At 46.9% G+C, this 24,958-nt stretch overlaps 1 protein-coding gene across 2 annotated transcripts; it reads left to right on the top strand.

The window, feature by feature from the left end:
• Positions 1–1,029: 1,029 nt before the first annotated feature.
• LOC310748369 (BAR/IMD domain-containing adapter protein 2-like) lies at positions 1,030–24,453 on the top strand. Of its 2 annotated transcripts, none has more exons than XM_083584095.1 (15): positions 1,030–1,156; positions 6,077–6,152; positions 6,285–6,371; positions 8,979–9,040; positions 9,307–9,378; positions 10,884–11,021; positions 14,384–14,536; positions 15,058–15,252; positions 15,520–15,748; positions 16,399–16,600; positions 18,235–18,306; positions 18,707–18,872; positions 19,165–19,205; positions 19,879–22,385; positions 22,620–24,453. In XM_083584095.1, exons 1-14 carry the CDS (start codon positions 1,109–1,111, stop codon positions 19,949–19,951), a joined length of 1,614 nt encoding a protein of 537 aa, XP_083440221.1. In that variant the 5' UTR covers positions 1,030–1,108; the 3' UTR covers positions 19,952–22,385; positions 22,620–24,453. The 2 variants fall into 2 exon arrangements, with proteins under 2 accessions (XP_083440221.1, XP_083440220.1); XM_083584094.1 differs by having other exon boundaries at positions 19,879–22,399.
• The last annotated feature ends 505 nt before the right edge of the window (positions 24,454–24,958 follow it).

Here is a 24,958-nt window from a genome sequence, read left to right as displayed (position 1 = left end):
GCATGTTTGCCTGTGAGAAGGCAACACAGCCTTTGGCTGAAAAAGATTCCCCGCCCCCGGTTTAGACAGGAAGATGAATATCTTCACAATGTTTGGATTGATTGAAAAAAGGGTTCCTGATTAATCAAGCCAGCAGATTTCAAAATTTTCAATTATTATTTTTAATAGAAGCTCTTTTGAAAACTTCAGCAGCCTTGAGTCCTGTGTGAGAGAAAATAAGGAAGAACCAAAACAAGGAAGATGATCCCTGCTGCAATTCTACATACACAATCATATTAATCTAAGGAAATTTTTCCCTGCTTTTGGGACAATTTTTTTCCTCCTCTTTAAATTTATGCAGATAAAATACCAACTTCTTCATTTGATCTTCCTAATAAATATCGTTTAGCCTCGTCATCCTGAACACAGCTAAAATTAACTTTTCAGACTTCGGACATCGTGTGTGGGTTTCAAACACTGAATTTTGCTTTTGTAGCCTTGAGAAAAGCTTACAAAATCTTAAAAATTTAAGACGACGATCACCGTGACTAACTTGCTAACTTTCATATTTTTTCACACCTGGGGGTTTATTTCCTGATAACCTTAAAATCCAACAGCATTCCCTAAATGGGAAACACTGAAAATGACTCCAGACGGGGAGATAAAAAAATTCCCTACTAGCGATTTCAACTTAAACCTCCCTCTACCCAAAACAAACGGCGCCTTTCAGATGCTGGGGATCCAATTCTCCAACATTTGGCAACAGTATGTATATATCTCCAGCACCCTGTGTACTATTAAAAAATAAGATAAAAATGGCCGTGTATATGAGCCTGACACGCTTTCACCCATCTCACTACCACGATCTATCTATCTATCTATCTATCTATCTATCTATCTATCTATCTATCTATCTATCTATCTGTGTGGTCCGCCTGCTAAGGATCGAGTTTGATTTCTGGCGCTGCTCTCCTAGCCTTTTCCTTCCCAGCTGATCCGGCTCCCAATCCCCTCCTGCTTCCCCCCATTTTAAGACCCACCCCTCAGGCCCCCACGGGGGGGGGACACAACCCCACCCCCTTTCTAACACGCCCCGTCCAGGCCCCACGGCGCTCACTGCCCCGGCATCATGTCCCGCTCGGAGGAGGTAAACCGGCTCACGGAGAACGTCTATAGGGTGAGTGAGCGGGACACTTTCTATCCTTCTCCTCATCCCTTCCCCATTCCCTCTTTCCCCATTCTTTCTCTTGACCCTTTCCTCTCTTCCCAGATCTACCGCCCCCGTCCATTTCTCAGCCAGCCTTCTCCCCTGTTTATTCCTCCTGTTCTTCCTTTCTACCCCCCCTCCGCCTCTCCCTTTGGCTCCCCTTCATCTCTCTCCCCCCACTGCTTCTCCCCCCTCCACTCTGGCCCCCTCCCTCCCTGATTTGTGTTTCCGTCCTTCTTTTCCTCCGCCCCACTCCTGCCATCCACACCCCATCGCACACTAGCCCTTTCCAGCACCGCCACACACAAAAAATCCCCTTCCAACCCCCCCCTCCCCTTTCTTTTTTTCCTTTCTGGCTGTTCTTAACCAGCCTTTTGTTCACCTCCCAAAATCTTTTGGAAAAACAGAGCCTCGGAAATGGAAGGGACAGTGAAAAGGGAGGAGAGACCAGTGGGGCAGAGTTATTCCAACAAGCCGCCACCCCCCAACCCCGCATTTCCACAAACACACACACTTCGTGCACCCCACCCCCGCGCCCCCACCCCCCTTTTGAATGCAGAGAAATGTAGCGCAACATTAATAATAACGTCCAGGTCTGGGAAGTTCCCCCTTCCCTCTAGTAAATAAAGGGGGGGGGCAGACAAACCCTAATTAAGATGGAGAAGTTGTGTGAACTTTAAAAAAAAAGTTTTGCTCAGATAACGGACCTGTTCTGTTATTTGCAGGAGAAATGTGGCTACAGACAACTTTATTATTATTATTATTATCATCATCATCATCATTCGGTCCCACTGTTTTATTAGAAACTCAGCTGTGCATTTGGACATGTGGATGGAAAAAACTTGGGGGGGAAGTTCGTCAATGGTAATAGAAATAGTACGGCTAATAAAGTGTTCTTGTTTTGCTCGCTTCCTTGGAAAGAGACACTTTGCTAAGGATGTGGGGCCAGATTCTGACCTGGGCTCCCTGCTTTCAATGAAATCTGTGGTTATCCGCTTTTCTGGTTAAGTTCAGATGGAGCTGGAAGCTTTTGCTCTTTCTGTGTGTTTTCTTCTCCCATATGGAAATGAAGCAAATCCCATGCCAAATCCCAGCCTCAGTGTACTTGGCCAGGAGGAGGGAAAACTTAACCCCTTCTGCTCCCCTGAGATGTGTTGCCTAAACATCTTGACTCCAACTGGATGGGATATTCTCTTCTTATCCGGGGAGGAAGCACGCACATAGGCCGGGGTTCCTGTGCTTTCTTTGCTGTCTTCGCTCAGCAGAGACACATCTGACAGCTGTTAAAGCAGATGCCGAGAAGGGGCCATTGTCTCCTTGGGGCTGGGAAGGTGGGGGCAGGAGTGGCGCTGGTGTTGTCTGAAATCTGGGTCTTCAGAGCAGTTTTCCTTGGGTGTGTGGAGAACATTATGCTAACCAGTGCTGTTATTCCCTCTATCACCGATGTCTGGGCTGTGAGTTTTGTTGGTTATGTAGCCAAATGGTACCACCCATGAGCAGTATTAGGAGAATCCCAAGGTTTGCAGAAGCATAAAATAATATTTAGGGTAGAGACCTGAAAATGAGGAGCTCCTTCCCAAAGAAACCAAATGAGGACTGAGCATGCTCAGTCAAGGCAGAATTCACGGTTGTGGAATGGAAAACCCAAGTGGTAAGGGAGAATGAGATGGACTGCATATTCCTAACATTTTGTTGCAGTGCCCACTTATTCTAATTTTTTATTACATTTTTAGTTCACATTTCCTCAGAGGAGCTCAGGATGATGTAAGACTCTTTCCTTCATTTGATCGTCACAACAACTTGTTGAGATGAGGTTAGACTGAAAGATAGAGACTTGGCCCATGGGAATTCATGGCTGAGTAGGAGTTTGAGCCTGGATCTGCTCAGTTGATTACTCTAACCATTGCTTCAATAAGTTGTTGAAGGCATTTTTGCTTCTGCTAGGCTAAAAGATCTTATTATTAGCTTATCATGCTAATGAGGAAGACATATGAATACTGTAAATTTAGAACAGAAAATGGAAGAAAAGGCAGAATGTGATTGTGGTGTTCACCTGCATATTATTACAGGAAAGCAAAATACCCTTTTTCACATCATGCGTGAAAATGCCTTTTTGTGATGAAGCAACAGCAAAAGAATCAGGTGAGAATAAGGTGGCAGAAGAGACTATTCAGCATCTGACTACAGGAAAGGGATTTTTAATCTGTAGGTAGAAAAATAGCATCAAAAGCACTGTGCTAGATTTTTACTTGCAGGGAACTTTCATATGAAGGCCAGGTGAGACACGTGCAGTTTTAAATGATTAAAAGGTAAAGGACCCCTAAAGCTAGTCACGAACGACTCTGGGGTTGCAGCGCTCATCTGGCTTTACTGACCGAGGGAGCCGACGTTTGTCCACAGACAGTTTTTCCAGGTCATATGGCCAGCATGACTAAGCCACTTCTGGCGAACCAGAGCAGCGCATGGAAATGCCGTTTACCTCCCTGCTGGAGCAGTACCTATTTATCTACTTGCACTTTGACATGCTTTCGAACTGCTAGGTGGGCAGAAGCTGGGACCAAGCAATGGGAGCTCACCCCATCGCGGGGATTCGAACCGCCGACCTTCTGATCGGCAAGCCCAAGGCTCAGTGGTTTAGACCACAGCGCCACCCGCATCCCCTTTAAATAATTATAATGCCTAATTCTACCAGAGGTCTAGTGTCAAGGATCAGTGGGACTGAGCACCTTCCCAAGGTCCACAGGCAAGCTTGGGTCCAACCACTAACCCTAGATGCAGACCAGACCTGATTTCCTATTTCCAGAAGGGAAAAAGTACTTGGTAGCACCAGGGCAGCTCTCTCAGGTTTGGCACCCTCTATCACAGCCCCAAATGATAGGGGGTAGGGTGAGGTGTGGACACTCTGTGACCAAAGCTGACCCTTCTACACCACTTATTTCTGGTGAATATTTAGGCCAGGCCAACTCCATTCCACAAGACATCCCTTCTCCTCTCCCTCTGTCCATCATCTGCTCCCTTCATCCGGTTCCTGTCTGTCTTTCCATCCTCCCACACATTCCTGTCTGTCCAGATAATCCTCCCTCCCTCTCTCCATTCCCACCCCCCTTGGGCACTCTTGATCGGAGTCAAAACAAGTTAAATAGCTTCCCAACCAGTAGCTACCAAGCAGCACACATGAGTCAGGGAGAACTGTAAATTTTCCTAATGCATTCCTGTTAAAAAAAAAAAAAGTACATTAAAACCAATTCCTTCATTAAAATGAAATGAATAAAATGTCACAGTCCTTATCAACAATTATTTCTCAATTCCCAAATATATTAATTTACTTTTGCATATCAATATAACATACAAAATATAGGTCATAAGAAAATCTGTAGAGTTTTGATTGTTTTATTTTTCATGCAGAAATTATGTTAATTTTAATTTTATAGATGTGGACAACATTTTAGTAAAGTTTAGGGCTTCTGCTCACTCTTGATCAAGCCATTGTAGTGGTTAGTTTGCTAGACTGCAGTTGGGTTGTTATGGGTCACTCAGCGCTTCTGAACCCACCTCATAGGGTTGCTTTGAGAAATATAGGGATATATATGCTCAGTTGAACCCCTTAGAGGAAAACATGGATAACTAAGCTATTTGACCTAGCTACTTTCTTTATCCATTCCTAGACTTCTCATCTATCTGTGGCCTGGTTCACGTGTCATACTAAGTCAAGCCATGGTTTAGCATGAATGCTCCTGGAGAGGATGTCATGGCCACATTGCTCCTCTCTCGTTACTCAGTGTTATGCTGAGTTAAGTTGTGGTTTATCTTAGTCTGTCCTCCGCATCAGGGGTTATGGTTAAGCTCTCCTGGGCAAACAACAAGCCATAAAGGGCAAACCTTAGTTACAGCTTGTGGTTGGTCTGGGGGAGATTGAAATCACAAGCCCGATTCCAGACAATACACTAAGCTTAATGATGGCTTAGGTCAGTGCAGCTTCAGAATGCCTGGGGAGGAACAAAACAACGCCAATCTACTTTCCCAGAGCCTGCAGGTAAACCATGGTTTGTTTTGTTTTAGCATGACATGTAAACCACGTCTGTGTATTATTTCCCAGGTACCCTCTGTCATATTCAACTCCCTGCATTCCACTGCGTATAATTCTCCCCTTCCTTGTGCCAGTTTATATATCTTCTCCCAAAGTATGTCATTTTGTTTTATTTTTTTCATTTGTAAGACTTTTAGACCACTTTTCTTCTTCTTTGGCAATCACTTGTAGCTGAGTAAGATTGGCTTCCATGAATATGGTCTTAACAGTGTGTTCGTATGTGGCTGTGGAGGCCAATTCTGGATCCACATGTCCTTCCACAGTGGGGACATAAGCTTCCAGGTGGGAGTTGATCACGGTGAGGATTTGCCAAACGTGCCTTCCTCTTAGCTCGTTTCTCCCTTTCATCCTGAGTTCATGCTTCTTCAAAGTCCAAAGTTTCATTAAGTTATACAAAGTAGTTTTCCAACTGTAAGAAAAATATAGGTTAACATCAAATACAATTTAAAACCAGACCATACAGAATTCAGACTCTTCTTCACCAACTTGCCCATCAGTTTCTCTATCAAGTACATTTATTACAAATTTAATAAATAATAATAATAATATTAGTGTGTGTCTCTTCTAAGCACTCGTGATTCATCATGTTTTGCAAGGAAGTCCTCTCTCCTGATAACACGGAGAGAATCTTGATGCTAAGGAGATGAACCAATCACTTATGTCCGTCTAATTCCTATGGATTTCAGCGAGGAAATGAAGCACACGCCTCAGCTCTCTGTGGGAAGTTAAAGTGCCTAAACTTTGTCTGAATCATGCCAGAAGGATTTGCAATATTTGTTTGTTTTCTTCTCCCTTGTAACCAGGCGATTCTGGACCAATTCAACCCCAGTCTAAGGAATTTTGTTACTATGGGAAAGAACTATCAGAAAGCACTCTCAGGTAATGGAATGCCCCAGTCCAGCCCTTGACCTCAGGCCAGGTCAGAGTTGGTGTTCCTTAAAGGGGAAAGGTCTCTGCAGCTTTTGTGTTGAGAGTTTATGATTCAATGGTCCATCCCTCCACCCCTTGCAGGAGTTACAGTGGCCGCCAAGGGTTATTTTGATGCCTTAGTGAAACTCGGCGAGTTGGCCAGCGACAGCCAAGGATCCAAGGAGTTAGGTAGGTTTTTGATACGACCTGTGGCCCCCTCTCTAGGGAAGAGACTTATTTCCTACTACTGAACTCTCTCTAGAGCACTCCTGCACACATATTTGTGCTTGCAAAAAGGTGTTAGCAAATCTGGAGTTGGCATAACCCCAGCAAACCCACAGCATCTAGTCTCTGTTTGGAACCACATAGTATTGGTCACTCATGTTGCTCGCAAGTGGTTTCTTGGGTGGAGCAGAACTGCAACACTGGTGTACCAGCAAACAAGTCACTGCCACTTACCAGGAGGGAGAAGGGAGGGGTGAAGCTGCAAGGAGGTCAGTGCAGTGCAGGGGCACCAGCAGAGCCACTCCTACACCCCTTCCGCTTCCTGTAATTGGCTGTGGAATATCTTCTGGGAGGCTTGAGTTGTAGCTCTGCTCCACCTGCTGAACCGCTTCCAATGAGGATACCACTTGCACTTGTCTCATCATGTACACACCCCATATCTGGACTATTGGTGGCGAATAGGACAGCATCCCATGTGTTCCTGGTGACTCCATGGAATTCTGCCCTTCAAGCATCATGGAATCATCAAGGGATGACGCCTCAAGAGAGCAGAGACCCCACATCTCTGCTTCTGTGCGAACCGAGACGTTGAGCCAGTTTGCACATTCAGCAAAACCAATTGGTAAAGTTTCCTTCGGGCTGGGCCGTTTCAGGATGAAGGCGAGGGTGTTTTGTGTGTTTGCATGCTTGAATCCTTCCTTAATTAAAAAAGAAACCTTGTATGTTTGAATGGTATGGCAGGGAGGAGAATTTGGCCTCAGTTTCTCCCTGCCAACCTATTTTTCTGCATGAAGGTTTTTGTTTTGTTTCACTAGCAAGCATTCAATACCCACCCATAAGAAGAGTCTTCTCGATTGAGCCAGTGGCCCATCTAGTCCAGCATCCTGTTCTCACAGTGGCCAAGCAGATTCCCCATTGGAAAGCCCACAAACCAGACCTGAGTGCAACAGCAACACTCTCGGTCCATCATCACACTGTCCTTGACAGTGGAGGCCGAACATAGCCATTGTGGCCAGTAGAGCCTTATCTCCCATCAATTTGTCTAATTCTCTTTCAAAGCCATCCAGGTTGGTGTTCAGCACTGCTTCTCGTAGCCTAAAACTGCACATGCCTGAGGAGATTGTTACTGCTTGGCTCTGCTGACGGTGTAAACTAGTCTTTAAGCTCGTCGGCTGTGGGGCCTTGTAGTTTTTAGCAGTAGCTGTTTTGTACTAGTCTCCGCTGTAGATAGGGCTGCCAAGCGGCTAAAGATTTTTTAGTGGTTCTGTCAAACGATCCATCAATTACATGTAAATAAAACTGCGGCAGGCCCTTTCTTGAGATGTTGAAGGAAATACGAGATAAGGTAGGATTTCACAAACAAAAGCTACTGCTCATTGTTAGAAGCAAAGGCAATCTTTAATATTTCCTCTTTTCAATTCCCTGTTGCAACACCAGAACCAAAATAGACTCCAGCATAAACAAGGGCGCCCTTAAGTCATGGCCCGATTGATTAAAACGGGCCCCTATCATTAATCAACTCCACCATGCAGCAGAGGGAGGTAGCAAGAAAACTGTGGTGTTAGGGTGGGCTGTACCACTTCACAGGAGAGGTAGGGATGCCGGTTTTGAACACTGCCCCACGTCAACACAACTCCCTGCAAGTTATAAATTGCACATAAGGTGCTGTATGGTATAAGAGATTCTAGAGTCCTGCCCATTCCTTTTCGTCCTGTTTACTATTTATTGGGCAGTTTTCATGTAGCTGAGCATTCAAACATGCCATCCATACCTGCAGCCTGAAATGGTACAGCCCACATTCTACTGCATGTGTATCCCGGTTATAAATCTGTTGATAGTTCCTCCTGCCTTGCAGCCCTAACTGTAATGCCACCTTTAGATCGGTTTTTTAAAATGTAAAACCTCAAATATAGTTCAGACACATTTTTTTCTGTCTAAATGGTTTGGGGCCAGGTTATGCTGTGGAATGGTCTTCACTGAGAGGCTGGCAGGTTTTTCCCCCTCTCACGTCTTCTGTGGCTGCCCCAACTACAGAGCATGACAACAGCCTTAGATTATTATGTATACAGAAGATAGTTGTGATTGGCAATGCTGTAAACTTTTTTTGAGGGCTCCTGCAGCCAATAGGCAGGATACATGTTTGCTTTTCTTTTTTAAAACATCTTTTTGTCACTTTTAGCTACTTAGGCAATAGGGCTATGAACTGCCCCTATGCTAGATCGCACTTTCTTTTGGAGGGGATGCTCCCATCTAGATGTGTGCTGCATCACATTGATCTAATCTCTGTGCCAGGTGTTTGAATTGCACAATGCACCCCCAAAGCAGAAGCTGCAGAGCGGTGCTCAGGTTTGTGTGTATGTACCAAGTTGAAGACCTCCTTCCACGAATGCCTGCCATCAACATTTTGGTTCCAATTAAAAGCTGGTTGGAGTTCCTTGGTCAACTCCTAGGAAAGGAATTAACCCAAAAGGAGATTATCCAGGGAAAGGCAGAGTCCAGGGGACAAAGGACCTTTTCATAGACCAGGGAATGTCTGGGGTATATTAAGCCTCCAATCACCTTGACCTACAGGTGACACGTTGTTCCAAATGGCTGAGGTCCACCGTCAGATCCAAGTGCAGCTGGAAGAAACGGTGAGTATCTGTATGTGATGGGTCCATTTAGCCTGGCATCAGGCCTGCCTGGATCAGACTGATGGGCCTATTTAGACCTCTGCCCTCTTCCCATCCTCTCCTTTGCTGCCTCTGATCAGGACCACAGGCCCACCTATGCTGGTATCCTGTCATGTCCAAAAGCCATTCTCGGGACCTCCAATCTATGGGTGGGAGGGGGTGGTACTGGCCTTCATCTTCCTGACTCTCACCCTCTCCTTTCCTGCTTCTCTGTCACCTGGTCCCAGCTGAAGCTTTTCCACTCGGAGCTGTTATCCCAGCTAGAACACAAACTGGAACTGGATATCAAGTATCTGATGGTGAGAGAACGATTAATATCTGAACCCTCCTCTTCTGCCATTTCAAGTTTGTCTGTCTGTTGTCGTGTGTATTCATCCGCCCATCACTTCTTGTGCAATATCCTATCCGAAGCTTAATCTTTGCTAGGGCTCAGAATCTATCTATGCCCCGAATGTCTGAAATAATGATGAAGGAAAGTACCCCTCAGCACGTGCAGAATGACTTTCCCTCACCACAGAGCCTGTCACAACAATCCTGGAATCTCCAGGTCAAATAGTGTCAGGAAGGCCTGTGCCTTGCATTTGTTTTATTCATAAATTAAACACTGGTTCCATCTCTGTTTATATACATTTCCATTTCTTATAGTTGGCCATTTAGGGAGGTATCTGATTTACCCACGGAAGAGAGTGCCATTGAGGCAGGAATTTATTCAGCTAAGCATGGGTTGTGATGTTTCTTTCATCTTGTCTTTATCTCACAATAATTCCCTGAGGAAGATGAGACTGAGGGATAGTCAGAGTCTATGAGAAAGCAAAGGAGACGGTGGTCAGCACTTCTTCACAGGCCTTCACTTCTCCGGAGAGCTTCTTGCTAGCCAGCGACAAGGCCGAAACGAGGCCTTGCTATTCGTGTGGAAAAGCTGGAGGGATGGGCACTCTCTTGAGAGCCCTCTAGGTCTGGGGCGGGGAACTTGTAGCCCTCCGGATGTGGTTGAACTACAACTCCCATCAGCCTCACCTAGCGTGGCCATCAGTCAGGGAACTTGTGGATGGCCACAAGTTCTCCACTCTTGCCCAAGGTGAAGATGTGCAGCTCAGCTCTTAAGACTGGCTGTGAAGAAACAAGGGTCCACTGTCAGCATTGTTTCTGCCAGGTCCAAGATTTCTCTTAAGACAGACCCAGTTTGGCCCAAGCCCAGCTGTTGTCCCTCAGGGAAACCAATAATCCATTCAGTATGTCGTATTGATTTGAGAAGGGTGTGACCTGAGGCATTTCCCATTCTGTCAACATGCATCTGTCCAGGGGTGGGGAACCTCTGGCTCAGGTTGAATGCGGCCCTCTGGGGCTCTTTGTTTGGCCCCTGGGATTCTCCCTATGCCACAACCTCTCCTCAGAGCTCTGAACTCTGACCCTGCTCCATCCCATCCTCCAGTAACTGAGACAATGCCTCTTGCTTGCCTGGATAGAGAGGTGTGAGCATGTGTAAAAGCCTTGTGTGACTGAAACTGTAGCCTATCGTATATAGATAAGAGATAAGACATCCAATGCTGTCCATTTTTGCCTCTGGCCCTGCCCGCCCCTAGCATGCGGCCCCCTGGTGCGGAAAGGTGGCCCTCAGACTGAAAAGAAATTCCCCACCCCTGATCTACTTGCTCATCCGAAAGGAATAAAAGCTCAACAGCCCGTCTGTTGAGCTGCTCTGTGTATTTATATGTGGAATGAGGCTCAGAGAAGCAGGAAGGATCCTGTTCCTTCAAGGCTGACCTGGCTATGTACTGTCTGGTGCCTGCCCTCCCTCCCCTAGGCCACCCTGAAGAAATACCAAGGCGAGCACCGTTCCAAAGCAGAGTCCATTGAAAAGTGTCAGACGGAGCTGAAAAAACTGCGCAAGAAGTGCCAGAATAGCAAAAACCCACAGAAATACGGGGATCGCGAGGTGCAGGTAAGATTGGCAGCGGAGAAGGGAGGGATTCCATAAAGGGAAGTGCGTAAGAGAACAATGGGAATGTTGCTTGCTCCCTCAGGGAACAGTGTCACATCCTGCCAGAAGCGGATATGTGGAATTCCAGGTCAGGCTATCTGGGCAGGAGACAGAACAGCCTCATGTCTCTCTCTCTCTCCTCAAGCTCAGTGAGCTTATTTACAAGATATAAGATAACAAGTGAAGCTACCTTATGCTGAGGTAGACAAATGACATCTCTAGCCCATCTACCATCTACCTTGGCTGGAAGCAGCTGTTCAAGCAGTGGTCTTTTCCCCTGTCCTGCAGTCTAGGATGCCTGGGATTGAACCCACAACCTTGCACATCACTCACTTAAAAAAAAAAATCAATCTTGTAACTTTAAAATTTAAAGTCAGTCCATCTCGTGACATGTCATATTAAAGCCCATGAAGTTCTGAAGAGAATGGTGTTTTTAGTTTTGACTTACCTCAATTCTGGGCTGAGCTTTTAAGGTGTTTGCGTAGTCCTGCAAGGCCAAAATGGTCAATTCTCACAAAAGGGATGAGATTAAAAAATTTCAATTTTAGCCTTCAGCTACATTTCATATAATAATAATAATAATAACAACAGCAGCAGCAACAACAGCAGCAACAGATAGGTTACAGAAAAAAATGGTACACAACAGAACAACCTTGCTGGTATGTGTTGTGTTTCAAAATTTTGAAAATGTATAATATTGGGAAGTTCTGTTTGTGTAAATGAAAAAATACAGATCTGAATGCAAAAAGGTGTAGGAATATTGTTGTTTGGAAGTTCAGCTTTCTAAAGTTTTTCAATGGAGCAGGTTACACTCAAGACCTGGCTACTCCATACAGATGCCATCTGGGTGCTGGGATTGGGGTCACTAAGAAGTTTATGTCTTTAAAAGGGTTTAACATTCTTTGGCTGTTTAGTGCCTGGAGAGGTAATCTCTACAGAGGGGGTACCTGGGTTGTTGACAGTAATACAAAGAGAAATGTACACAGTCTCCCCGCCAGACCCGTGTATATACAGTACATCATTGTGCGCACACCCGTAAGCGCATACGTGTGCAAATCATACATGCCATGTCCTTTACGCATGCACACCCTGTACCCAGAGCCTTACACAAACACCCTGCTTGTTCAGAATGCATGTGCAAGTGCAGTGTGCTGCTTTTGCACACCCGCCTTCACATGCACAGTCGGTACACACTTACACAACAAACCTGAAAGGTCAGGCACAGCTTCTCTGCGAGGGGATGGAGTCCTGTGCATGGAGAACGCTGCAGAAAGGGTGCGCCCGCCTTGATTCAGATGTCACCCGTCTTCCTCGCTCTCTGACTCAATTTGGTCTGGTGCCCTCTCTCCCCTATCTACCATCCGCCACCTACCCCCATCCTGTGAATCCTAGCAGCAGCATTTGGCTCCGGAAAGGCCCCTTTTGTCAACCTTGTTGCCGCGGCAACCATTACTTCAGGATCAAGGCCTGCTCAGGCTAGAGGCCGCAAGGAGGGGGCTGGTAGGGAATGGGGTATGGAGATAACCCTTCAGCTCCTGGATCCTATAAGACTGCCCCCTGCCCCTAGCTTCCCAGGATATAAAATCAGTACAAGCCCTATGTTTCCTAAAATTAGATTAGTTGTTTCAGAGCACCTTTGCCATCCTTTTGTACTCACAATTGGGCTGAAATTGTAAGGAAGTACTGACTTCTCCCCACAATCGTCTCTCTATGCTTGCCTATGGATAGAGCTCAGATCCTAATTCACGCTGGTGGTTGTGTGAGTGTGGAATTAGGCAGTGGCAATTACTCCGCATTAATTATTCCAGAACAATGTGCCAAGGGATTCTAGAAACTGCCCTGAGGCAGTGGAGATGTCCTTTGCTAGGAGAGCGAGTGGCGCAAACAAAACAAAACGGTGCCTAATGTTTTTCCCTAGTGCATCCGAACAGGAGTACATTTGAACGCTAATGTATCTGTTGATTGTAATAATATCTCTCTGTGAGCTGTGCAGCTTTCTAAATGCTGAACAGCAGTTTCAGCCATGAGCCAGGGAGAAACTGCATTGGGTAAATGTCTGATATAGAATATAAAATAACAGGGTGTTTTATCTCACCCCACAGGCAACATTTCAAAGAGTAGGGAAGAAATTACCTTGAACAGGGGAGAGGGGAGGGAACAGCCCAGAGCATCAAAAGGTCAAAAAGCCAACAAGAAAGAGGCAGGAGGAAGCCGGGGATGAAACCACAAAATGATGCTTGAAGTGAAAAGAATTTTTATTATACGATGTGATACTCCCCAAACATGTTTTGACTTGTTGCATTCTTCAAGGGCACTAGGAGAGATGATAACAGCAATGCGTGAAAAGAGTACTGAGTAAAATACTTGGAAGCGTTTTCGACTACAATCCTAAAAGTTCTTGGGAGTGAGACCCATCAGACAGACTTGTTTCCAGCTGAACATGCACAGATTGTGCTGTTAAGGCTAAACTCGACATAGCACCATGCGTCCAATGAACAACCACACATTTCGTTCTGTTTTTAAAAAGTAAATAGCAGGCTTGTGGGGGGTGATCTGTATTAGTACTGGCTGCTTAGAGGGAGAGGAAGCAAGAGAGATGGGTGTGGGAAGCCTCTTCTGCTGTGGTCTCAATTGGAAATCAGACTCCTTTGCTGCTATTTTATTATTTTAAAAAAAGAAATCATGGAATTGCTAATTGCGTGAGTGGTGTCGTGCCTGATTTGGCCCTTACTGTTGCTGGTTAAGTTTCTCTGTTTTATTACTCAGTCTAACCAAAGAGTTTAGAGACTAGAAGACATAGACAGAATGTATTCAGAATTCTCCTCTACACCAGTTCTTTTTCACTTTTTCTTTTTTTAGAGAGAGAATGGAAGTTAAATATACCTGGTTTGGTATGATTTTGAGGCAAAGTGTGTGTTTTTTATGGAAGGTTATTATCGTCAGTTTAATAATCATTGTTGACATCTCTTGCACTCGCTCCTGAAGAAGGCGACATGTCAAAACATGTTTCCACAAAGTGTAATAAGAAAACGATTTTGCTTCAAGTATGATGTTGCACATTTCACCTCCTTCCCCTCTCCACCTTTCGGCTTCCTAAAGAAATCACCCCAGTTTTAAACATCCTTTTAATTGTAAGCCGCTTGAATGATTTCCGTCAAAAGGGTGGTGGGATATACATTTATGAAATTAAACGAAGTGTGCTACGTAATATAGGAGAGACTAAATTGTGTACAGCGCTGCTATGCAGGCCTGGCTGTGAAGCAGTTGGGCCTCAGATTACAACATGATGGTTCCTTCCCTTCTCATGGTGGTTTTTGCCTTAGTATGTGGAGATCATGAGCACCAAACAGAGCGAACTGGATCGGTTCGTGGCTGAAGGCTACAAGGCAGCCCTGACGGAGGAGAGGCGCCGGTACTCTTTTCTAGTGGACCGCCAGTGTGCAGTCTCCAAACACTTCAGCAACTATCACACTAAGGTGAGCTGCGCCCTTTCCACCACAGAAGGGGGGATTAGAAGCCCCTGTTTCACTTTCCTTCTCCCCAATGTAGGCTTTAGGAGAGCGAATCAGGAAGGGCCATTTGCATTCTGCGATTCCGCGACTGCACTGCAGAATTTGGCACTAGCGCGGAATTTATCATTCTGAGCCAGGATGATGTTGTGGTTAGAGAATATTAGAATAATAGAACTGCCAGTGCTTTGGACTATGCCAGCCTCCCTGCCAACTTGTCCCTCTACCTCCCAGTAAACAGCTGCCACACAGCTGTTGGAAGGTAAAGTAAGTGTTGCCCCCCCCCCAACTATGCTGTCTGCTCCTCTACAGCCAAGTCTAGGTGAAATCTGGGAATTAGAGGTGGGGAAGAGAACTCAGCACAACTTCCTGCAGTCTGGAGCTAAAAGACAACAAGCGCTAGTAGCTTAAGAGGGACAGGGTGGAAGCTGGTTGGCTAAAAGAAAGCAAAAACAAGCAACAGGGACCTTCTTTTCATCCCTTTGCAGGTACGGGAGCTGCTGGCAGCCAAGTTGCCCATCTGGCAGACATCGTGCACTCAACCCACCCGCTTGCCAGAGCGGGCTCTGGCCCTGGTCAAGCTCACGGCCAATAACCTCTCTGGTGGTACTCCCATACCAGCCAATGATGCCCTCCCTGGCTCCAAGGTCCTGGAAGAGCTCTCGGAGCTGGGGCCAAACCACGTGAGTCCATGGGGTGGACTGGTGAATAGGCCGCTCATCCTGGGGGCCCCAACCTCCCTCTTTACTGCCAGGATTCAAATGGCAGCTCCCAAACTACTAATGTGACACTTTAGCCAACTATGAAGAGGGACCACACTTGCCCAAAGGTTATAAGTTCTCTGTGCGGCGGGGAGGTGGGGCAATAGGATGCATCAGGGTTCACCTGTATAATGCCCTATCCGTTCTTTGCTTTCTCTCTTCCCTTCTCCCTCCACCAATCCCCCACAGCGTGCCTCAGTCCAGGAGGTGATGCCGTTACCAAATGGCGACTCACACCGTGGGCGGGGATCTCGGGACTTGGGGCACCCGCCGGTCACCGAACCCCTCACCATCACGTCAGGTCTGCCACCCACACAAACCACTCAGGCCCCTCCACAGACCAAGACCGCCGACAGCTATTCCTGCACCCTGCCAATGCCACGCAAAATGTCAATGGAGACCCGCCTGGCAACGCTGGGTAAGTGCCCCAGGTTGGTTTCGACCTGCAGCCCATCTTCCTTGTTCAGGCAGCACCGGTTCAAAACCAGGATGAATGGAATGGGACTTCCACTCTGTAATTTATGCCATCTGATCAGTCATATTTCTGTTGAATTCTCGTCAGAACTCCACATTGTGCAGTGTCAGGACAGAACAAATTCTGCCCATTCCCTTAAAACAACAACGACGATATTGGAGTTGCACGAGGCCACTTTTGCACCATTGCACCATTTGGGAACTGGCCAGGATGGAGGATGCGATGCAGAACTTAAAGAGAAACCATAAAACCATTTGAGCACTGATTGTAAGAATTGTCGGTGACTTGTAGAAGTCAGTTGGTAGCTTGCCACACCTCCACCTGTGTGATGCGTCGGCAGAGGATGTGGAGCCCTAGCAGAGTCTTCAGAGATTTCCTGCTCCCATCAGACAGCTTCTTCCAGAGTCTCCAGCTAAGGGGAAAACTCCTCTCTCATACAGTTCAAAGTAACAAAGTGTTTATTGTCTCCAGACGCTAAACTATATACTATATACAGCTCTTCCGGTCTCAGAAGTAAATATACATATGTACAGAGACAGCCACTAACACTACCGCCTTTTCCCTATCCCAATACTGTTTCCTTCCCCCCACAGTGGAGAACAAAACCCTGCCCCGCATCAATCCTCTGTCGGTCCTGCCTCCACGTTCTGAACGGCGGAGGGTCCAGGCGATATTCTCACATGCGGCAGGAGAGAACAGCACCCTGCTCAACTTCCAAGAGGGAGACGTCATTCTTTTATTAGTGACCGAGGCACGGGATGGCTGGCATTACGGGGAAAACGAGGCAACCAAAATGTAAGCAAGATCCTCCCCCTTCTGTCCTATACAAACACAACTGGTAGGCTTTCCCTGTTGGATGGGTGGGAATTTACCCTTACCTCTGTGGGTCCAGGTCATGTGTGCAGTTTGCAGGGACCAGGTATGAGGATTCTTTTGCAACCTCTGCAGGGGGAGGGAGAGAGGGAGGCCTGTTCAGCTTGGATAACACCTGTAGGGCAATAGTAGCCGAAGGTCCCAGGTTCAGTCTCTGACATTTTATGGAGCAGGTGATGCGAAAGACATCCGTCTGAGATCTTGGGGAGCTACTTCCAGCCACAGTAAGGGATACTGGACTAGAAAGATTTCCGTGGACCATACAGCCAGCAACTGCTCGACTCAGCTCCCTTGAGGTGAAGGGCTGTAGCTCAGTGGCAGAGCATCTGCTCTGCATGCAGAAGGTCCCAGGTTCAGCTTCACGTGGGGCTGGAAGAGACCTTTGCCTGGAACCATGAGCAGCAGCTGCCAGTCAGTGTAGACAATACTGAGCTAGATGGACCAAAGGCCTGACTCAGTGTTAAGTAGTTTCCTATGTTCCCTTGGGGGTCGCAGGTGGCGCTGTGTTCTAAACCACAGAGCCTAGGACTTGCCGATCAGAAGGTCAGCAGTTCGAATCCCTGCGACGGGGTGAGCTCCAGTTGCTCAGTCCCTGCTCCTGCCAACCTAGCAGTTCGAAAGCATGTCAAAGTGCAAGTAGATAAATAGGTACCACTCTGGCGGGAAGGTAAACGGCGTTTCCATGCGCTGCTCTGGTTCGCCAGAAGCGGCTTAGTCATGCTGGCCACATGACCCGGAAGCTGTCTGCGGACAAACGCCGGCTCCCTCGGCCTGTAGAGCGAGATGAGCACCGCAACCCCAGAGTCGTTCGCAACTGGACTTAATGGTCAGGGGTGGGGGTTAAGAAGGGACAGTGCTAAGCACAAGAAGCAGCAGAAGCAGGCATAGCCAAGGCAGAGAGGTTTGGGGAGATCACCTCGTGGGCTAAGAAACAGCAGGGGCTAGCAGCCCAGATGATTGGGGTTCTCAAGAAACCTTTACCTTTATGTTCCCTTGCATAAGGGTCTGGGAATCCTACTTAGAGTAGACTCGCTAACATGACCAATTTAGGTTCATTAATTTTAGTGGGTCTACAACCCCAGCCAGGAGACCATCTCATGGCCCATCTGGTCCAGCCACCTGTTCTCACAGCAGCCATCCAGGTGCCTTCGGGAATTCAGAAAGCAGGACCGCACAGCCCTCTCCCCACTTGCAATTCCCAGCAAGAGGCATTTAGTGGGATACTGCCTCTGGTGGTGAAGCCATTGTGACTCCTCTGCAAAGAACACTGGCTATCAGCCTCTTGGTTTTGTGACTCAACCAAGCTCATTCCCCTTTCTTGAGAACCCCGATCATCTGGGCTGCTAGCCCCTGCTGTTTCTTAGCCCACTGGGTGATCTCCCCAAACCTCTCTGCCTTGGCTACGCTTGCTTCTGCCACTTCTTGTGCTTAGCACTGACCCTTCTTAAGCCCCACCTCAAACGCAGAAAGAATAGGAAGCAGTTTTTGGCCCTTTTCCTTTCTGGTCTTAAATGTCTGCTTCCCATGCTTCTCCCTCCCCATTCCCCCTTTTACAGGAAAGGCTGGTTTCCTTTCTCCTACACCCGGCCCTTCCCCCCAGCCGAAGGGTCTGACAAACCGTTCAGCAGGTAAGGTGGGAGATGGGGGCCCAGTGCCTCAGAAGGAGATTTGGCTGGTGGTGGGGGGGCAGGTCACTTTGACCCTTTGAGACGGATTGCCTTAAGGGTCTCCAGCAGCTGACCTTTGCGGGAGCTGCTCATGTTTTAATACTTGCCAGTCAACAAGGGATTATGTGGGAATAGGGTTTCCCATCCTTGTACTGCAGTGGGCTTTGTGATCACCTGCCTCTCCCACTGCCAGATATATATAGGTAAAGAGATAGATGGATCAAGCAGGGTGGGCTGGGTGCCCAGGCTACAGGGTTTCCTCAAAAGCACAGAGAGGGGGAAATCCTGGATCAGATCTAGGAAGCAAAAGTCGTTTGGCATGAATTGGCATAAAACTTTCTCCTTTCCCTTTCCTGAGCAGCTTCCCACTTAGCAAGATGAACAGTAGCAGCACAGGAAATTTGGACCGAGCCGGCTCTCCACCCATTGGCCCCGACGGTGGCGACGGCCCACGCTTCGGGCCTTCACCGCGTGCCACTGCATCCCGCCAGCGCCCTTACAGCATGCTGAACCCAGACCTGTCGCAGGTGAGTTTGCGGGGTGGCTGTGTGTGGAGAAGGAGCTGGAGAGCGCTAGAGGGGCCCTAGTCACGTCTGTCCTCTTAACGTTCATGTGCTGCCACCCAGTGGTCAAAGGCCACTAAGAAACATTTCTTACCAGAAACAATTCAAAATTCAAGTTGCAAATTCTGCAGTGCAAAATTTTTACAGTTTTGTGGCTTCGTCTGCTGCTCTGGGGTTTAGATCTCTGAGTCTATGGGCCTTTTGCCTAAACTGAAAGGATTCTCTGAATGCAATTCTTTCTCGTTTTGCTTTCCAGCTAGCAAATGAATTTGGCAGTCCCAGTGGCTCCCCGTCAAGGTAAGAAACCCTCCTGTGGCTTCCACAGCCGTCTTTCTTCCTGTGAGACATCCAGTGCCCCAATTCTGATGTGATTTTGCATATAGTGCTTTAAGAGTCCCAGAGGGCACAGGGCACCATGCCCAAAAGCTTCTGGGGTGCCTTGTGATTCAGGCCTAGTTGACGCATTCAGGAGAGTGAAGTGGTAGAATGGATTGCCCTTCTTCAGGTTACAGGTGGGAAAACTGCAGCTTTTCAATGCTCCTGTACATTTAAGAATAAATAAATCATGCAAACAGGAAACTAGCACTGTGGGCAAAAGGCCAAGCTAGAGCCTTTGTCCCTGAAATGTGAGTCTTATATTTGCAAAGTGAGCTTCTTTGTTTTAAAATGGAAGAGCATTAAAAAGTGTTGTTTCCCCACCCAATGTCTGTTCTCTGTATTCTGCATTGTCACCTCATTTGCTGCCATATTGAGCTAACCCCTAGGAGACGCTTAATCTCAGGGCTGTGGGTTTGAGCCCCACGCTGAGTGAAAGGTTTCTGCACTTCCAGCTCTACAATTCTGTGGTTCTGTGGTTCTGAGAGTCACAACTCCCTACCCAGAGCTTCAGAAAACATCCTTCATGATCTGGTGCTTCCTTTCCTGCCACGGTGACACTTCTCCTTCTCTGACTTACCCTTTCCCACTGCAGGACCAACCCATTTGCTCACATCAAGCTGAAGCGTACGGTGACCAACGACCGCTCCGCTCCGCTCATCCAGTGAGAGGTGTGGCGATTGGTGGAGCCAGATCGCTGCACCCACTTCCTCTTTTGACCCCACCGTGTGGCCTTTCCTACCTAACAAAGCATTCCTGGCTTGGAGTTGGCGCCACAGGCCAGGCCGGGCCTGCCTCCTCACCACCACTTCTAGTTGCCAATGAGAGTACTGGGCACGGACTGTTGCATGTTGCGCTCGGTGGCAGCGATTTCCTGCAGGGGACACAAGCCAACAGCAGAAGGACAGAGAACAGGACAGAAGAAGGCACTAGGATGCAAGCACAGGTGTAATGGTTGGAGGAACAGAGGCAGAAGAAAGATCGAGGATGTGGGACTGGAGGTCAGATGGAAGGAGAAGAAAACTAGGGTGGGATAGAGGAGGACTCGGAGCCACTTCTCACATTGCAAAATTTATTTAAGGAAGGCACTAGATCTGGGCATGTGGATGCAATTAATGTTCCTTAGAACTCAGTGGCAAAGTTCCCTTTAAAAAAAGGAAGAACTTGTATCCAAGTTGCACCCCCATACTTTGAAGTAAGGCCCCATCATTTCAGTGGTATGTATTCCTAAGTAAGGCGTTTGAGACCAGATTGAAAGTGAGGCACAGTTAAATCTCATTAGAAGCAGTGGGATTTAAGAATTCCTGACTTCCTTGAGCCTTAAATTGGCCTCACTTTCTCTGGAATTTGTGTGTACAGAGCATGGGTTCAACTGTCCAGGTGGCTCCCTTGATGGCTGCAGTTGTGATAGCCTGGTCCTTCGAAATGCTAGCCCCTTAATGGCAATAAACATCACGTAAGGGATATATCCCTTGTGGTTAAAAAGGCTGCCTATGGTGAGCTCATCCCACAGAGGGACCACTAGCAGGAAGTTCCCCGGGCCTACCCCTGCAGTATAGAATTTAGAGATTTCAGGACTGAGAAGGGGAGAATAGTTTGGGAGAGAGAAGAAATGGGTGATCATTGCAAACGGAATTTAGGAAAGGCTGAATTCAAGGTTGATTCTCACTTTCAACATACAACGTACACCAGTCAGTTACGCAACGTGTGGTTATACATCATTTGGCAGCTGAATGTGTGAACTGACTCCATTGAAAAGCATTGAATTGGAAGCGATATAAAAGTTGTTGCTGCAATATATTAGGTATGCGTTGGCCTACTAATACATATGAATTCCTGCCTTCTTCAAGCAGTAAACGTATCCACTTGTAGCAGCCCTTGGCTACTTGAGGGTGAATATGCAAACAGTCTCCACTGACAAGTCAATAACTACAGACCGTATTAAAACTCTTGTTGGCATTTGATCTACAGTGGCTGTTTGAAACTTGCCATTACTTAGTGATGGTATGCATGTGACAACTAGCCCATCATTATAATCTGTGCAGGGCAACGTGGTGTGTTAAAGAGGAACTGGGTTTCCTGGGTTTTCTGGAAGTGCAGTGGTTGCTGAGCTATTCTCCGTGGGCGGCTGGGTAGTCCACAGACCTCGCCTTCACTAGCCGTGTGAAGTGAGCTTTGACTGCTCTTCAACCAGAAGTTGCAATACTTTCACAGAAAAACAATGCCGGCCATCTCCCCAATACCCCTTCATGAAACACTGGGCCACTAGTTTCCTTCACGTGTTCACTGTGTAATTTATATTGATTTGTGTAGCAGATTTAACCGTAACATCACCACACTATGATATATGGCCATCTGTGAGAATAGATTTTGCCGTCCCCCCAACCTTTTGGGGGAACCAGTAATGTAATGAGATGTAGATAGAAAACTCAGGAGTCAGGACTCCTTAGTTTTTTGGGAGAGGTAGCCAATTAGAGAAAGGCAGCTGGGAAATGTTAAAATAATTGAGGATGTTTCTTAACTTCAGTTGCTGGGAGAAGAAAACAATCTGCAGCAATATACATGTCTTGGGGAACCAAAATGCAGGCATTTTGGTCAAAGCCCAAGCTGACTAATTCAGCTGCAAACATTTTGTCTGAAGCAGTTATTTCTCTTTTGAGAAAAGGGCATGTTGTCCCATTTCCTAGGCGGTGCCCCCACACCAGCAAGCCACTCGTTTTAAGGACTGGCATGCTGCCCCCTGTGGGCAAAGATGTGCCACTGCAGACTCCCTGTCCTGGCCACTTTGTCCTAGTCCTTGACCTTGCCTCCATCTCCCCCAGTTTCTGGAAATGCCCATGGCCCATCCCTCTTTCAGACCCGGGATAAGCAATCACGAAAGCAATATGCAGGGTAGTCCCCTCTGTTGATGTTCACAACTCCGTACCAAAACAATGGCCTTTGCCACAGGGGCCAGGAAGGGTTGAAAGAACCACGGCCCTTTGGACATGTGGTCAGAGCTTGTCAATGCAGGAGATAAAATGTTTCAGCTGTGTAAATGGGTTCCGTGTGGGGTGGCAAGGACCCCTCCTCAGCCATTCTGTCGCATCCCCTTGTTTTGTTGTCTTTACTTTGCAGTACAGTGATACCTCGGGTTACATACACTTCAGGTTACAGACGCCACTAACCCAGAAATAGTGCTTCAGGTTAAGAACTTTGCTTCAGGATAAGAACAGAAATCGGGCTCCAGCAGCATGGCAGCAGCAGGAGGCCCCATTAGCTAAAGTGGTGCTTCAGGTTAAGAACAGTTTCAGGTTAAGTACGGACCTCCGGAACGAATTAAATACTTAACCCAAGGTACCACTGTATTGGTTGTCATCGGATATTGATTTACATTCAGGGTGGGTGCAACTGGCAGCGTTAAAACTTACAGTGGGTGGTTAAAATGGCAAGGTCAGCAAAATGAGCTACAGAGAAGTAGCTGCCCATCTGTGTGATACATTTTCAAAAATTGGCATATAAGACCAGTGTTTGGCTCGGATAGGGTTAGGGAAATGGCATATGCATTGGATAAGGCCAAACTGTATCCACGAGAATGTGGCTTCAGGTGCTGAACAGAAGGGTGTGAAGAAGGCTAACTGGTTTTGTGCCCTCTTTTTATGTTTCTGGCGTATCATCCAAAACTGAAACTTGCTCATCTCCTCTGCTATGAGATGTGCGCTCGCCAGATGCTGGGGAAGTCGACAGGTGCAAGGCAAGGGGGGTGCTGCAGTTCCTCCTTGGGACGTGGCACCAGAAGTGTGAAAAGTGAATGTGTGTCCCCTCTGCCCTCCATTTCCATGTAATGTCTGAAGCTGCTCTCCTTGACAGAGGTTCCCAGTAGGATAGCTGTCACCAGTTTGCCAGGACAACTACTTCTTGTACTATGGACATCCAAATACAGAATGCTTTTTTGGGGTGGCGGGGAAGAGGAATCAAATGTGGGGTTTTGGTGTGGCTATGCGATTGCAAATGTCCTTTATGAAATAACCAGCTGCAGAATTTTCTGTAGCAGATTGTTGATCGCAGAATGTGATACATTATCTAAAACCTATGCAGCTGGGAAGTGTGCCTTATTAACAGCAAATGCCTAATTTCACCCTACTCACAGCCAAGGGCTTAGCCAGGATTTATGTTAGGGGTGGCAGGCTTTATGTTGGGGGGCATAACCCCCTCCACTAGAGAGAAATGACCCCAATCCCCACGTTGGTTTTATGTATGTGTGTTTCTTGTTTTGCATGTTTCTGTAGAGTCAGTTCTGGGGGGTTTTGCATTCTGGATATTTCTACTTGGAAAGCCTGTAGTGTGAATTCAAATTGCAGAGTTTCATACCTGAGATCAAAGTTTTCAAATTCTGAGAGTGGAAATGATGTGAGAGTTTTTATTTGGGGACATTCTGCTTTGAAGGAATGACAGAGATGGCAGCATTTGATTTGCAGGAGCGCTCATTGTAACACACTCAAACAAAATCAGAGTTCTGGTGTTTGCATTTAGAGGGGAAAGCAAATTGAATTCCATTCCAACTTATGTGTGCTCTGTGGCCCCCAAGTGGAAAGAATCCATCCTGTCCCACTGCTTTGTTCGGTTGACATATTTCCAAGGGCAAAAATGGGTCAGTGCTGGTGACTAAGTTACAAGGTGGGGCTTACCTTGATGTGCGTGTAACAGCTGAGTAAACTGGGGGTTTTTTTGTCCTAAGTGGTGGGAAAAGAGGGAGTCTTCTTGCTGCATCTGCATCAGATCAGAAATCTAGGGAAGCATTGGATAGTAAAAATCTCCTCCCTTCTTGGTAGGATAATACAAGGCCATTAGTTCAGCAAGTGTACCTCACAGCAAGTTACCCATCAATAAATAGCTTTCTCTTTTTATTTAATGAGTCTGTGTTGGTGTGTGCACACATGCACTCTAAATATGTACATGTGTACATAGCTGGGTGCTTGGTATGGCCCTGAACAAAGTGTGGAAAGGATATGATGTGTTCCATTTGGGGGTATCGGGCTTGTATGTGTGTGTATAAGAAGCATCATTGCATAGGGACACATGAGGTGTGCAGCTATCCGTGGCCGTGTGGGGGAGTCTCTCATTAGCTATGTATATATCTCCGTGTTGATACTTCCTAATTCTAATATTAATAAAGTTTAATATAAACCTACTCCTGCTCCGGTTTTCTCATTCTCTGGAAACCAAATCTCACAGTGGGCTGGTCAAGGTATGCATGGGTAGCAGGGGGAAATTGTGAAAAGCACAATTCATTAATGGGAATTTTAGATTGTTCCGTTTCTAGCAGGCATGTGCTAAATGCAATGCATAAATGAAGAAAATAAATTTGCATTTGCTCGCTTAGGAAGTTGTGTTTTTATCTGTTCCATCTGGCAGTAGCTCTCCAGGGTCTCGGGCAAGGAAACTCCTTCCACATTCTCTACCGTCCGATCCTTTTACCTGGAGATGAACCCGATACCGTCTACAATCAAAGCATGGGCACAGCCACCAAGCCACCCCACAACATGCAAAGTGGAAGCATGCCTTTCATCCGCTGTGTGCATACCACAGGAAAAAGGCAGCAAGAGAGCGTTGCGATAGGCCCCAGCTCCCTGCAGCATGTGGAGTCTTTTAATGTGTGCCTAGGACTAATGCGACTTTTGAAATGGCCAGCCGAC

Source organism: Podarcis filfolensis (assembly GCF_964270895.1).
Source record: "Podarcis filfolensis genome assembly, chromosome: 13".
Classification (NCBI taxonomy): domain Eukaryota; kingdom Metazoa; phylum Chordata; class Lepidosauria; order Squamata; family Lacertidae; genus Podarcis; species Podarcis filfolensis.
This window is presented reverse-complemented; position numbering and strand designations above follow the sequence as displayed.